The sequence below is a fragment of the Arachis hypogaea genome, chromosome 17, assembly GCF_003086295.3.
Source record: "Arachis hypogaea cultivar Tifrunner chromosome 17, arahy.Tifrunner.gnm2.J5K5, whole genome shotgun sequence".
Classification (NCBI taxonomy): Eukaryota; Viridiplantae; Streptophyta; class Magnoliopsida; order Fabales; family Fabaceae; genus Arachis; species Arachis hypogaea.
In genome coordinates this window covers 16,163,931-16,180,471 of record NC_092052.1, presented here as the reverse complement: position 1 = coordinate 16,180,471, position 16,541 = coordinate 16,163,931, and the positions used below count along the sequence as shown (strand labels likewise).

The window sequence follows — 16,541 nt, the reverse complement described above, 5'->3', positions numbered from 1 at the left end:
TTTGCACTTTCGCTTGTACGCTCCATTTTCTAACCACTTTAACCACCTAAATTCAAAATCCAAATTTAAAATCCATATCCATACATAAATGAAGAAAATTAAGGTACTGATAATAAACTTTAATTTTATCTATACCAAATATTTTGAGCATTCCATTGGGATTAGTAGGGTTTGAACAAAAAGAAATTTAGTATAGAATTGTCCTAAGATTTATATATGTTTTGATTGATTATAATATTTCTACGCATATTTATTCATTCTTTTGATATGAATCAAATTAAACTAAGGACACCATAGACTAAGATCAGTAGCCGAGATGAAGCACAGGAAAATAGATAAAATAAAATTGCAGAGTAACGTAGGAAGACTTTCTACAAACGTGTCCTCGTCAGGCGAAAAAAAAGAAAGAAGACCACTATGACACGTGTCATGCGTTTTTAGAAGCATATTTCCCTCAAAGGCCACCGTCAACACGAAGAGGACAATCCCGTAAGCAAAAGCTATGCCAAACACTATCTTACCAGCGACATAGCACCACCAAAAAATATAGTGTTCTTTTTTTATATTAGGTCTGGAGAAGGCATGGATGCGGTGGGCCTCGCTTAAGATTGCACATGTCAAGAAGGCGAAGAAGGAGAAGGTGTAAGAGATAACGAGGATGTTGGTGCAACCAAGATTTGAGTGCTTGGTGGTCCATAGCAAACCCATTAAAGCCCCTAATGCGAGGAATGAGTTCATCTTTACCATTCCCTTCACAATATCAGATGGAGTAGGAACCATTTTTTCAAACTCTTTTTCAAGTAAATGCGTAAGATCTGCTATGTGTAATAAGTGATTTGGTTTTAAATCTTAGGGTTTGGAAACATTCTCCTCATCGTCCGACAATAATGCCATGCAATAGAATGTAGTTGTAACAAACTAATACGGTTTCTTTGGAAGCAAAAATAATATCAAGATGATTTTAGTTCAATTAAGGAGCGAGAATGATGTATCTGCCTATTCCTACTCCTAATTAGTCATCTTAATTTTTAAACAAAGAAGAAAAAATTATGCTTGTATTACTATAATATTTAAAAAAAATAAAAAATAATTAACCAAAACAACCATCAGTTATCTTATTTAACATTTATTGATTATCACTAGAATAATTGTGTAATTTTAGATGTAATAAATATATAATTATAAATATTATATATATAAAATTATGAATATTATGTTATACAGTTTTATTATACATTCAAATTTTGTTAACAATCAAATTCAATCAAATTGGCCAAAACTTAACAAAACCGACTCTCATTACACGCAATTTAAAGGTTTTGTATCCATACAATTTTTGCATTAGTGGCTGCTAATGCACCGTATTCACCCTTAATATTGGAAGGGCCGGTAGATGTGTGTTTCCTACTAGACCAAGAGATAAAATTTGAACCAAGATACACTCCATAGCCACATGTGAATCTGCGATCGTCCAAATCTAACCCGCAATTAGAGTTTGCAAAAGCAAACAAGTGCAGATTAGCACTAGGATGAAAATAATGCCTTACTTGATCGTACCTACTAAGTATAGTAGGTGCCGTAATTTTTTTTTATTTGTTTGGTATTAGTATTTGATAATTTCTATCGATTAATTATATATTGGTAAAACAATATTAGTGGCTTAATAAGTCTTTTATTTTAATCTATAAAGTATAATATATACAAGCACTTTATTAAGTTGTTATGTTCATGTGTTAAATATATTTTGAACACCACATATGTTTAATATTTGTCTGATATGCATGCCTTTTATATGATTTTTTTAAATAAATAATTTAATTATTTTAATTACTAAAATAAATAATTATTTTCACATATTTTTATTTGTTAAACACATGTAATCATATTCGACATCGAGGCTTATATTTAGGATTGATCTATCTTTACCATTGAAAAGTTCGATTTTACTCAATCATAACACACGTTTTGCATTCTTGGATTATTTATTTGAAGAAATTAGTTCAATATTGCCTATTTTAGATTTATATAATTAATAATTAAAAACTTTCTGTGGCTTCTCTTTACAGATATACAGCTGACAGGTCAAGAGATGATGGATCTTACTCTTTTAGAAATTGAAAAGATTCTTAAATCCTACAAGAGTTTAAAAGAGATTTCATCCATGTAATTTCCAAACATCGACCTATCCTCACAGCAGTTGTTTTAGTCGGGGGTTAACAGGTTGATATTAGACTAATTGCACTATGATAAACATAGGCTTAGCGCAGAACTAGCTGACTCTTTGACAAAGCTAACCAATGAACAAGAAAAGGTATTTGACACCATCATGGCAGCTATGAACAACGGACAAGGTGATGCGTTATTTCTATATGGTTATGGCGGCACTAGAAAGACATTTGTTTGGAAGACTCTAATTACTGCGATCAGGTCGAAAGGGCAAATTGTTCTATTGGTTGCCTCGAGTGAAAACGCATTCCTGTTATTACCTGGTGGAAGAACATCACATTTGTGGTTTGCAATCCTAATCAACCTGGATGAATTCTCAACATGCAATATAAAGCAAAATAGTGCTTTGGCAGATTTGATTATAAAGGCCAAGCTTATTATATGGAATGAAACTCCGATGGTAAATAGACTTTGCATTAAAGTCCTTGATAGGATGATGAGAGACCTATTGAGATTCAATAATCCAGAAAGCCCTGACTAGCCATTCGGAGGAAAAACTATTGTATTTGGGAGTGATTTTTGACAAATACTACCGATGATACCTAAAGGTAGTAGACAAGATATTGTAAACGCAACAATAAACTCATCTCTCCCGTGGAATAGTTGCAAGCTTTTGGCACTAACAAAGAACATGAGACTCAGAGTTGAGGTTGATGATGATAGCAACAATAATCTTAGATTGCTTGCTGAATGGATTCTTGCAATAGGAGATGGTAAATGTAGAACATCGATTGAGGGGATAGACAATATTCAAATTTCTGACGATAATCTTATTGAAAAGTAGGATGACCGTATCCTTGAAATTTGCAAAGCAACATACCCTGAATTGTTCAAGTGTTCCAATAGCATACATTAAAGACAAAACCAATTTTGCACCTATACTCCAAATGGTGGATGAAATAAATAGTTTCATGATGAGCCTGAATCCTAGAGAAGCCAAAATTTATTATAGTTCTGATACGACATGTCAAAATGAGGCGAACAACGATATGTTGGCATCAGTACATACACCAAAATTTCTTAACACTATCAGATGCTTTGGGAATCCTAACCATAAGTTAACACTCAAAGTAGAAACCCCGATTATGTTGTTAATGAATATAGACCACTCTGCAGGTCTATGTAATGGTACTAGGTTAGTGGTGACTAAATTGGAGAACCACATCATTGAAGCAAGAAGCCTAACAGAGAACGACACAGAGTAGAAAGTCTTTATTTCACGTATGACGCTAACTCCATCTGATCATAGGATACCATTCAGATTCCAAAAGAGACAATTTTCTATCATGTTTTTCTATGCTATGTTAATTAGCAAGAGCCAAGGACAATCATTATCAAATGTCAGATTGGTTTTGAAGAAACCTGTCTTCACACATGGACAGTTGTACGTGGCTGTATCCAGGGTTACTCATAGGAGGAGGCTCAAGGTTTTAATATGTCATGACGATCATCAAAAGAAGAAAACAGATAATATGGTATACAAAGAGATGTTTCAAAACGTAGATTAAATTGAATCTGCATACCAATTAAAGGTAAAGCACCCATTTGGTTGCATTTAACTTATTATTTACCCATCCTTATTAAATATTTTATTAATGTGATATTAGATTGTTCAACTTAGAATTAAGTGATTACAATCACATATGAATTGTAGGATATATTTATATAGCTGGCATGACTTATTCCACGAAGATTTGCAATGCTTATATTATTAATGAAATCTTTCAACACACGACAAATTAGTTGTGAATGACCACTTGGGGCCAAATTAACAACTTATTAAGTTATTTATAAAATCATTATTGATTCCAAATTTCTTTTAGTTTATAGGCACAATTAGATGCATTAAATTTGTCAATCATTATCCAAGACATAGGCACCTGGCTTTCCATGTCACAAGCTGTTGTTTTATGGTATTGAAGAATTAACTGAGAGGTCATCACTTATTCACATTCCCTTTGCGTAGTTAATTTTATTTCATGATTTGTTATCATCCATGCAAATAAATGACATTTGTTTTCAATTTGGCATTAAGAAGTTTTTGCACTTCTTACCACCTTGTAAGACCCGGTTAATTAACGGCTAATTAACCCATAAATGAGAATTTATTCTAGAAAGCTAAAAATGTTATTTTTATGGCTAAATGTGATAGAGGAGTTTGAGACGAGAATTTCGGTACCAATTTTATAGAAATCGGACCAAGATTGGACCGAACGGGCCAAACCGGGGCAATCGGACCCAAAGTGGGCCCTTGGTCCAATTAAACTAGACCAAAACCCTAGTTTTCAGTACTCTCTCTCCTCATTTGGTACACACACACACTGAAATGGTGGAGAGGAAGGGAAGAACACTCTCTCAAGTTCTCTCCCTTGGTTGATCTTCAAACCACCATAACTTTTGATCTAGAGCTCCGATCGCCGCACCGTTTGCGGCCACGCGTTCACCGCGGAGAGCTCTACAAAACCCATACAATCAATCTTGAGGTAAGCCACGTTTTGATGTTCGAAATTCCAGCCCTTGTTTTCGAGTTTCATGGGTGAAATGTTGAGATTGTGGGCTCTTTGATGTTATAAGACCCAACTCTCTTGAAGGAGAAGGTTAATCTTGTCTCCTTGGACCTTGGGTGTGGTAAGATTCTCAATTCTAGTGTAATTTGTTGTTCTATGATATTTGGGTATTGAGATGTTGTGTATGGGTATGATGATTGTGGCTTAGGTTGTGTGTATGTGAATATTGGAGCTTGATTGGTGATTTTTGGAAAGCTTGGAAGAGGGTTTTGTGTGATAAAAATCTGTTCTTGGAGGTATTGATACCTTGAGAGCTTGTGGACAAGTGGTTTAGAAGTACTCCGGTTGAGCTTGGGAAATCGGCTAAGGTATGGTTTCGGTTTCCCGTATCTAATATGTAATGTGGTAGGAAATACTTAGGCTAGAGGCCCTAAGATAGGCATTGAATTGTTGATGTTGTTGAATGGTTGAGATATATGATGTGATCATATATGTGATTATGAATATCGATGCCTTGATTGTGTGATATATGAGAAATGCATGTTGTGATATATGCTTGATGGATGATTGAGGTTGAATTGATGGGTGGTACCATGTTGATGGTGAGTATGATGTTGATTATGTGTAATGATGGTTGATTGGAAATGGTATTATTGGAAATTGGGATGAGGAAGGATGTATGACATGATGTTATGTTTGTCCTTTAGCCATTTGATTGAGAAGTGTTAAAATGGTTAGTTGGTGATTTTGGGAATTTTGGTAAAGTGTCAATGTGTGAGTTGAGGATGGCTTGATGTTGATTTTGGTACCTTTTGATTGATTTCAAAAAGGGTTGAAATTGGCATGTTTTGGTTGATTTTGAAAAGAGTTGAAAATGGCACCTTGTGGTTTTGTATGAAAATATGGTTTTTGGGCATATTTTGACGAGACATAACTTGGACTACGGATCCCCGTTTTATACCAAACTTATTTAGAAATGAAATTGGATCCGGGATGTCCATTCCGTTCGAAGAACGGGCGAAAAACGATTTAAAACGAGAAAGTTATGTCCTTCGGAAGTTTGGGGGTTGAATCTGTGAATTCTGCAGCTTTTAACTTAAGAAAATTTTTAGCAAAATGACCCCCCGCGCGTAGGCACACTTGGCGCGTACGCGCCGTTCTTCGAGAAAGCACCATCCACGTGTGCGCGTGGTGTGCGTGAGCGCACCGATGCGCTGCACCAAATGCCCAGCCATTTTCCAGGGAGTTGTGCCAGTTTTGTGCCTGTGGCACAAGAGCACCCACGCGTACGCGTGGTTGACGCTTGCGCATCGTTTGACTATTTTTCAACCCGCGCGTCCGTGCGAATGACGCTTGCGCGTCGATGAGTTTTGTGGCCATCCACGCGTGCGCGTACGCGTGGCCCTGTTTTCATCCCAAAGTTGATTTTTGAGTTTTGAAAGCCAAATTTCATACTTCTACGTCTCCGATCTCACCACTTATGTCTTAAATCATTATGATATGTCTAACAATGAGACAAGGAGCTAGTGAATATGGTAACTTGCGGGTGAAGCAAGGGAAGAATGAATGATCCATGAGGATCAAAGATGATTATGTGAGATACGGTGGATGGCGGTGGAAGTGCTGGTTATGCCATGGGCCGAAAGGCCGTGATTGTTAATGAATTGGCTAGCTATGGATTTAACCGTGAGCCAGATGGCTAGATTATTGCCGTGTTACGGCAGGGCCATGATTATGGCTAAGTATAAATGCATATATGCTGTTGAATGAATTGTGAATGTTTGCACTTCCACTATCGGAGATGAGGGTTTCCCTGGGAGAAAGCAGTGGCTAGCCACCACGTGCTCCAGGTTGAGACTCGAAGCTCTTTTGACCCTATGTCGTCAGGGTGACCAGGCACTGTGAAAGCCCCGGATGAGCTCACCCCCATAAATATTCACTAGTGAGGGTGATGGATATGGATCATGATTATGATCAAGTTTACATTGAGTATAACTCGAGTTGGGGAGACACGACAGAGGGATAGTCCAACGGTTTGCTACCAGGACTTGTCGGGTTGGCTCTATAACCGACAGATGATATCATCAGCCACTAGGGACAGGCATTCATCATATGCATACTATGTGAATTGATTGAGATTGCCTATTTGACTGCATATTACTTGCTACTTGTCTAAATGCCTTATTTGTTCCTAATTGTAAATCTCTTGTCTGATATAACTGTGTTTGCTATATTATACTTCTGCTGGTGGTTGGGAGGTCTGAAGGAATTGGAAAGGGAAGTAATAGTTAGACTGAAGGATCTTTAGTCAGTTGCCACTTACGGTTTAGCTTGTTTATAAGCTTTGATATTATCAGGAGGAAGCTCTAGGATTGCCTTCGGCTTTCCTCTATTATTATGTATTATATATGTGAAAGCTGTTACCATGCTGGGGACCTCTGGTTCTCACCCATGCGGATTTTGTGGTTTTCAGATGCAGGACGTGAGGTTTCTCACTGAGGCATGCTGGAGACTTCTGGATTAGCGAAGATCCTTGGTTCTCGGGACTCTGTTTTGGTTTATATGTTTGCTTAGAAACTTTTATCTCCATCGAATTATACAAACTGTGATGACTCCTCTTATAGGAGATTTTGGAGAATAGGTTTCTGTATTTGTGTCCCTTTGGGTTTCCTTTGGGGTTTCCTTATTTTATTATATGTATATATTGCTATTCTCGAATCGGTTATCTTCGCAACCGGATTTTGAGTCTTGATATTCCCGTTTTTGACACTCCTTTGTATATATATAATTTTGCGTTATCTTATCCCTGTTCGTTGCGTTATTGACCAAAGTGTTGCGCTTTCGAGTTACGGTTTTTGTTTACCCCTTTTCTACAAAGGCTCCTAGTTATAATCAATCATTCATACTACTATATGTACTAAATTTTTATTTTAGAGGTCGTAATACCTTGTCATCTCTGAATTATGACTTAAGCATAAGACTCTGTATGGTAGGGTGTTACACACCTCATATCACAAGGTTTAGAAAAAGGCGATATCCCTACAATGGTTCTAATCAATTGTGTGGTCAACATAGCACTTTTAACACACTTATGTTCTCATAGTCTTAATAACAGTTTCTTGATCATTATCAACAATTACTTCCTTTACAATTTTCATAAGATTGGCAGAAACTAATCTACTATTTTTCAATACTATCAACAAAGTAAATTAAATGTACAAATTAATCATGGCATACAAAAAACAAGACTTTCTATTTTCACAAGTTATTAGGACAGGGGTTAACCTCAAGTATTCCGCACGACGCCTACAATTTTTAATAAAGGCGGAGCCCACCCAACCGTGACTAGGTATCTTACATATAGTGAAACCCCAAATCTTCGCATGCCAAACTGGAAATTGGCAAACAATACAAATTACATTGTTTCACTCAATACAAACTTAACAAACCAAAATTCTTTGGTCAAATTGTAAAGATAGTACCTTAACACCTATTTCTTATGTATGAGAACCCTTTGTATCCTTGGTGCAATCGATGTCTACGAATATGCCATCAACCATTCTTTCAAACGTGTCAATCCTAAAAAATTAAACATTTCATGAATGTTTATTTGCCTACGTTGATTTGCCAATCACAAACAACAACATCAAATGCAAATTTAATTTACTTAGAAAATTCTCTGAATTTTAAACCTTACGACAATACAAATTTAGGCTTTCCATCTCGATATCCAGTATACAGAGCTTAGTGTCCTTCACAAAACAAAAAAGCATCACCATCAACAAGATGGAGTTCAAAGAAAAATAAATCAGAGGAAATAAAAAAAATAGAGTTTATATAGTAGACTACATTAACCCAAATTTGAGCTTACCTTCAATGAACATACACCCCAATTCTTTGGCGAAGTCCAGCACACTTAGCAAAATTCCCGACGAGCTCATTGATTTAGCTCAACACAAGATATGATTATCCACCATAAATGGGAGACAAATTAAAAAAAAGCTACAAACAAAACTAAATAGTAACAAACGGCTATGTACTAATGAAAATGGGAAGCTCAATTTCTATTAGAGGAGATTTTAAGTTGGGTTTATGTATTAACTTGCCAATCAATCCAACCTGTTCAACTCACGGTGAAGCTGAAGCAATAAATCCATTTGCCGATTCCACTCTATTTGGTATAAGAAAAAAAGCTTTCCACTTTCATGTGTTGGTCTTTGTTAGGTAGGATTATTAATTATTGAACACCGTTACAGCTGGCTCATAAATAGACCCGTGACATGTGGTTTATAATTAGGAAGCTTATTAATCATCTTATTTTTACAATGATCATAAAAAAGTTTAAAATGTGACTTATCTTTATGAAGCCTCATTTTTATTACTCACATTTTTATCTTTACAATGGCTTAAGTCAGATTCAAATTGAAACAAAAAAATATTGTGTACAGTAAGATTTATAAGTGATTAATGAGTAAGGAAACTAATTGTATATTTCAAAAAAAAGGGTTGTTATTCATAAGACCACTTTTGTTCATATATTTTTATTAGGAGTGACAGGAAATTCAATTCTTTTATTGGACTAATAAACTCTTTTATTATTAACTAAACATGAATATAGAGTGAAATTATGAAATATCAATAAATATTATATTTACGTTCAATTAAAAAATATGTCTAATTGATGTTATTAAAAAATTTAACTAATTTATTTATCACCAATATGAGAGCATTATTTTATAAATTGGACGCAATATTAATTTAACAATTGATATCTTTACGTAATGGTCTATTAATATATTAAGAGAAATTATGTCCATAGTTACTTTCAAATATACATAATACTAATTTCACCTATAATTTTTTTATATATTTAGTTAAAATATATTTTGAAGGTTACCAAATGAAAAAAATTATAATAAAATATATTAATTTTAACTAAAATATTAAACAATATAATTATGCCGGGTTTTATACATTAATTTTTAAAGTCAAATTCTATATCAATATAACTAATTAGGTTATCTACATACTAAGTAAATTAAATTTTCTCATTAATATATACTAATTTATTTGAAAGCAAGTTATATCTGAATACAATAAAATAGATTATGTACACAACTCACGTATCATGCGGTCTTTATACTAGTTCGTTATGTATACCAAGTCATTAGTCACTCTTTTGATTAGAGAAGATTAGTTTTGTGTTTTGGGTATCTTCTCTTTAAATTTTGGATGTATATTGGGACTTGGTTTTGGGTGGAGTATCACAGATTAACACTTTGTATCTCTGTGAGAGATATTTGGTTTAGGTAGAGTAGTTATCCGTTTAGGATATTTTTAGAAGAGATTTAGTTAAGGTGGAGTAGCGTCATCAATTATCACTTTGTATTTGTTTCGAGGGTTACCTGAAACTGTAGGTCGATCTCGGACGAGATTTTCTGTGCTGATCGAAGATGAAGTGTCCGGTTTGTGCGTGGTGGCCGGAGGGTGGTGGTACCTGCAAGTGACTCTGATGCTTAAGTTAGCAAGGGTATTAAGTAGGTTTTTAGTAGAATCAGAGTGTGAGTTATACTTGGGTGCTCCAGTGTATTTATAATGGTGTGGAGTAACCTTTCTAGAGATAAGATAGTTATCTTATCTTATCTTATCTTTGAGTGAAGTCATCTTATCTTTAAGGGGAACCGCCTTTATCTTTCTGGGCTTTGGCTGCCTTAGATTGGGTTGTGTTCGTTTGTTTTGGGCCTGCTTTGGGCTCCTCTGGCGATTTGGCCGAGCACTTGGAGAAGAGGTCGGATAGTCCTGACCTGAAGAGGTCGGTTGGCTTGTCTTCGATCATCCCGGGTCGGACATCTCGACCCAGGGTATGAACAGTGCCCCTGCTCGAGTGTGGTCTTCCTTTTGAGGTCGAGTCCTTAGTTTCGGGACTTCAATCCTTCTCTGGTGAAGCCGAGCTCGAGCATCGTCGATTTCTTCTTGTAGAGCTTCCCCCTGAGTGTGGAACGTTTTTATTTTTTATTCTTTTTTAATTTTTGAAAACGTGCGTTCCTTGCCTTGGGAACGCGCGAGGGTTTTAAATGCTCCTTAACTTCCTCCTTTGCCGTTTCTTTTGCTTCCCACTCTTTACTTCCTTTCAAAAATTTTCAAAGAGTTTCGTTTCTCCCTTTCTTGTTTCACTGCAACCTTTCTTCCTTTTGCGAGTTCTCTATTTTTCGTTTGCTCTCCAGCTTTCACATCTCCATGCCTTCTATCTTCCTACTTTCGGAAGTGATTTGTTGGTGTGGGCCCTTCGTTCTACGAGCAATTTTCCGTCTCTTTCTTCTACAGGTTAGTTTTCGTCTTTTTCTTCCCGTGATTTGTCCTTTCACGCTTGCCTATAAGAAAGTTTTGATCTTTGCTTGAATTCTTGTTGGAAAGTTTGAATCTTTTCTGCCTATGTCATGCATCTTGATCAAATGTGTGTTCTGAGGGTTTATTTAATGACTTTTCGTGTCTCCTGTTAGTTAAAGTTTTGAATGTTTGGTACTTGTTGCTTCTTCTTGGTTTGCGCTTTTGATGATTTCCCTTTTGAAATGCTGAACCTGTTTGATCCTGAGAAAGGTTGTGCCCTTGACAATTACCTCCTTTGCATGCTTTGATGTTTGATTTTTCTGATAGATTGTAAGGGTAATGACTTTGGTAGTTTTTGTGTTTTTTGTGGAATGTCGCTGTCGAAGGAAGGTTGCTTGAGCAATTTTAGGTCGTAATTTTTTCCTGAAACCTTACTCTGTTAACTGCCTCCAAAGGATACCCCTGGGCCTTGGTGTGAATCTTGGGGTCTCATTTTGCTGTTTGTGTGTTTTAGCCCGAGTTGCATCCATATTTGTCCGAGATGTTTTGGTTAGTAATCCATTTTCTTTTTCTTACTATAGGACTAGTTGACCTATGTCGTCTCGCAAAAACATTGTTGAGACCTCCTCCAAAGTCCCCGAGGGCATGTCGGACTCGCTAGACTCCCTCGTGTTACTGTGTGTCTCTGTGGTAAATTCTGAGTATTGTGTAGAGCTGAGAAAACATCACAGGATTCGTAGTAGACCGGAACAAGAGAAAGATTACGAACTAATAGCGCCTGATTCCGATGAGAAGGTTTATTTCCCGACCTCGGTTCAGGGGAGAGAGCGTCCCTTCTTTTATGCCTATGACTATTTTTTCAGCCAGCTGAAAATCACTTTTCCTTTTACTTCTTTTGAGACTAATTTGTTGTGGTCGTGCAATGTATCTCCATCCCAGCTTCACCCGAATTCGTGGGGGTTTATCAAGATATTTCAATTACTTTGCCAAGAGTTGGATATCACACCTTCTCAAACTCTCTTTCTTTATCTCTTTGTTTTGACTAAGCCCGGGACTACCAAAAAGAAAGCTTCTTGGGTTTCTTTTAGGTATGCCCAAGGGCACAAAGTATTTTCTATGTACGATGAGTCTTTTAGGGATTTTAAGAACTATTTCTTCAAGGTACGAGCTGTTAAAGGAGCTCGGCCTTTCTTTTTAGATGAGAATGGCGAGCCCAGCTTTCCTTTAGAGTGGCAAAAGAATGTAGTGGTATCTAGATATACCTGGGAGATGTTGGATGAAGTCGAGCAAGCCTTTGTAACTGTGTTGGAAGAGACCTGGGGGCAGCCTCCCCATCTTGATACAAAGAAATTTCTAGTAAATCCCTCACTTCTCCGAGCTAAGCTGGGTAGTGGTCGACTTCTTTCACGTCTTGTTGTACTTGTTTATTTTGTCGAGTTTATTCCCTTTCCTTCCACTTTGTAACTCGGTTTCTTGTTGCGTATTTTCAGGGATGATTAAAAACAATGACTCCATGAAGGCCTTTAAGAAGGCGAGAAAAGCCACAGCTGCCCAGAGCATTTCGGCTAAGGGGGCTGGGGACGGATCTTCCCAAGTTCTTCCTAACAAGCTGGTATCAAGCACTTCTGGGCCGAGGAAGATGATTCCTACTCCTCAGGTCCATTTGGTTGATCCTCCCCAGACCTCTGCTGCTACCTTTTCCCCTACTGCCATCCCTCCTTCGAAGAGACAAAGGACTGTGGAGCCTTTCAATCTGGATGTCCCCGACTTTGATGCTGTCGGGTTTGTTGATTAACAAATTGCTCCTTATGGTGTTATTCCTACTGTCGATGTATCCATTCTTCGTCATTTGGACTTCATTACTCGGAGCAGTTTGAAGATGGCACACATGGGGGCAGCATTATTTTGGACTGCCCAGGATGTTCCAATTCACACGACAAAGGCCTTTATACAGGAGGCCAAGTCGGAATATGACAGGATCAAGGGGTTAAAGGAGGAGCTCGAGGTGAAGGTGGCTAAGCTGGAAAAAGAGTTGGAGGGTGAGAAGACTCGGGCTACTGCCTTGGCGGCTTCGGCAAAGTTGGCTGAGGATATGGCGCTGAAGCATAAGGAGAGCTATGTCACAACTTATGGGGAGATGATGGATCTTAGGGCGAGTTTGGAGTCTGTTCGAGCTGACTATGCCGTGCTCCAGGGTCATCTTGTAGGCAGTGTAAACGCTGCTTATGAGAATTTGAAGGATCAAGTTCGAGTTCTTGCGCCCGAGCTCGACCTTGCCCTTTTTAGCTTGGACAACATTGTAAAAGATGGTAAGATTTTCCCTGATGACCCTGATGATGATGATGATGTCGACCCTCCTCCTGCACTATCTACCAAAGCCTCTGTTGCCCCGCCTTCCTCAACTCTGGCAGCTGAAGTCGGTCAGCCTGAGTCTGATCCTGACGTCCAGATCCTGAACTGGGATGATGGAACGGTAGATACGGTACCCCTTCAGACTCGTCCTCCTTCACCCTGGGATGCTGCGACTGGGAAGTCTTTGGATCCTCTATAATTATTTCTGATGTATTGTGTATAGCCCGGTCTTTGTGGGCTTTTGAACTCTTTATTTTGTAATTGGTGGTTTATTCTGACTTTGGATATTTTGGTTGCTTTTCTATTAGCAACTTTATTTTTAGAAAAACAAAGTAGTTTCTCAGGCTCTTGGGGTCGGCTTCAAGCGGCCTCTTGAGTCTGTTTGTTATAACAACCTTGTTTCTTTGGGATATGCTTGTCGGTTGCTTGCTTTAGCGCTTTCTAGGAATCTTCAAGGTGTTGGAATCTTGTCTTCCGACCTCTTCCGATTGCCTTTGTACTTTAATACTTGTAGATTTGAGGTTATGGCTTTCTGGGTCCGATCTGGAGTCCCTTATGGCGCATATCTTTTGTCGATCGATGTCTTTGCGAACAAATTTTCTTTTTATAATTCTGTAGCTTTGGTCCAACTTCTTCATCTCGGTTTGTCTGCAGTTATTTCTAGTAATCCATTTTATTTGGACCTTGTCAGGTCTCTTTTTTATGGATTACTTTTTATAACTTTTGTGGGTTTGTTGGGCCGACTTCCTCATGCCAATCCTTTCTAAGTTATTTCTAGTAATCCATTTTATTTGGATCTTTGTCAGATCTCTTTTATGGATTACTTTTTATAACTTTGTGATTTTGTTGGGCCGATTTCATCATGTCGGTCCCTTCTTAGTTATTTCTAGTAATCCATTTTATTTTGATCTTTGTCAGATCTCTTTTATGGATTACTTTTTATAACTTTGTGATTTTGTTGGGCCGACTTCATCATGTCGGTCCCTTCTAAGTTATTTCTAGTAATCCATTTTATTTGGATCTTTGTCAGATCTCTTTTATGGATTACTTTTTATAACTTTGTGATTTTGTTGGGCTGACTTTATCATGTCGGTCCCTTCTAAGTTATTTCTAGTAATCCTCTTTTTTAGGGCTGGCCAGGTCTTTTTCTAGGGATTTACTTTTTATAACTTTTGTTTGTTGTGGTCGACTGGTCCGACTTCTTAACGTCGGTCCGTCTTTAAGTTATTTTTAGCAATCTATTTTTATTAAGACCTCGTCAGGTCCTTTTTTATGGATCACTTTTGATAACTTCTTGCATTTAATCTGTTTTGTCGCTTTTCATCTTTACCGATTTTGTAGAAATTGAGTTTGATCCTCGCTTGGTCGACCTTTGATGAATTCAGTTTTCATCTTCGTTGGTCTTTATCGTGATCAAGCAGTGAGTTTGATTTTCACTTTTTGCCGATCTGTAGCTTTATAATCGGACGATGAATTTTGCGTTTCAGATTAATGCGTCTTGGTAAAGAGGATTTGTAGAGAATCTAAAAAAACTTTATTCAAGATAGAAAATATGCAAATATATACATGTGGGCATTTTCTCTTCTAAGTCGGGTAGTTTGTAGATCTTGGCTTGGCGCCTCATTAAAAAATCTTTTCAAGAAAAAGAGTGCACCTTATCCTAAGATTTTTATTACCTCTAGCTATAATACCTTCTTAGGTTGCAGGCGTGCCATGACCTTGGAAGCTCTTGCCCTTCGAGTTCGGATAGCCTGTAGTAGCCCTTTTCCAGTATTTCTATAACTCGGTAGGGTCCTTTCGAATTTGCTGCCAGCTTTCCTTCTCCAGGTCGAGTTGTTCCGATATCATTTCGGATTAGGATGAGGTTGTTCTCAGCAAAACCTTACGGCACTACCTTTTGATTGTATCTTGAAGCCATTCGACGTTTTAATGCCTCTTCCCTGATCCGAGCTCTTTCTTAGATTTCTGGAAGTAGGTTAAGTTCTTCCCTTTAAATTTGGGAGTTGGCCTCTTGGTACACGAAATTGTGATCTCACACTTTTCTCACAACTTCACGTAACTAACCAGTAAGTGCACTGGGTCGTCCAAGTAATACCTTAAGTGAGTAAGGGTCGATCCCACGGAGATTGTCGGCTTGAAGTAAGCTATGGTCATCCTTGTAAATCTCAGTCAGGCGGATTAAATTGGTTATGAGGTTTTGATAATTAAGATATAAATAAAACATAAAATAAAGATAGAGTTACTTATGTGAATTCATTGGTGGGAATTTCAGATAAGCGTCTGGAGATGCTTTGTTGCTTTTGAACCTCTGCTTTCCTATTGTCTTCTTCCAACCATGCGTTACCTCCTTCCATGGAAAGTTGTATGATCCTCTCGGATGAAAACAAATCCATGTACGATCTTTGTACGGCTAATCAACTATCGGATTTCTCGTCTCGGATGAAAAATACCATGTACAGCTACCGCACGGCTAATCATCTGTCGGTTCCCGCTAGTGTCGGAATAGGACCATTGTCCTTTTTCACACTGTCACTTGCGCCCAACATTCGCAGGTTTGAAGCTCTTTACAGTCATCCCTTCCCGGATCCTACTCGGAATACCACAGACAAGGTTTAGACTTTCCGGATCCCAGGAATGCTGCCAATGGTTCTAGCCTATACCACGAAGATACTAATCTCACAGACTCGGTCCGTGTATTAGATATCCAAGAGAATATACTCCAGCTGGCGTCCAATGACTATGTTGAACATCATGTAGACCGCTTTGTGGTTGTCAGCCACGCGGATCTTGGCTAAGCGAGTAACTAAGATTGGGTAATTGTCATGGGTCACCCCTTCATTCTGACCTAACTGAATTAAGAACAAGAGTATATCTTGGAGAAGAAGTAGGTATGAATTGAAAGAAAAATAATAGTACTTGCATTAATTCATGAAGAACAGCAGAGCTCCACACCTTAATATATGGGGTGTAGAAACTTGATGAGCGGATATTTTATACGCTTTTTGGGGATAATTTCATATAGTTTTGAGTATGTTTTAGTTAGTTTTTAGTTTATTTCCAGTAGTTTTTAGGAAAAATTCATATTTCTGGACTTTACTATGAGTTGTGTGTTTTTCTGTAATTTCAGGT

General features: G+C 37.6%; 1 protein-coding gene across 1 annotated transcript; it reads left to right on the top strand.

Moving 5' to 3' along the window:
* Window positions 1–586: 586 nt before the first annotated feature.
* LOC140180502 (uncharacterized) lies at window positions 587–2,707 on the top strand. The gene is made up of 2 exons (XM_072221712.1): window positions 587–642; window positions 2,257–2,707. Exons 1-2 carry the CDS (start codon window positions 587–589, stop codon window positions 2,705–2,707), a joined length of 507 nt encoding a protein of 168 aa, XP_072077813.1.
* Window positions 2,708–16,541: the final 13,834 nt, after the last annotated feature.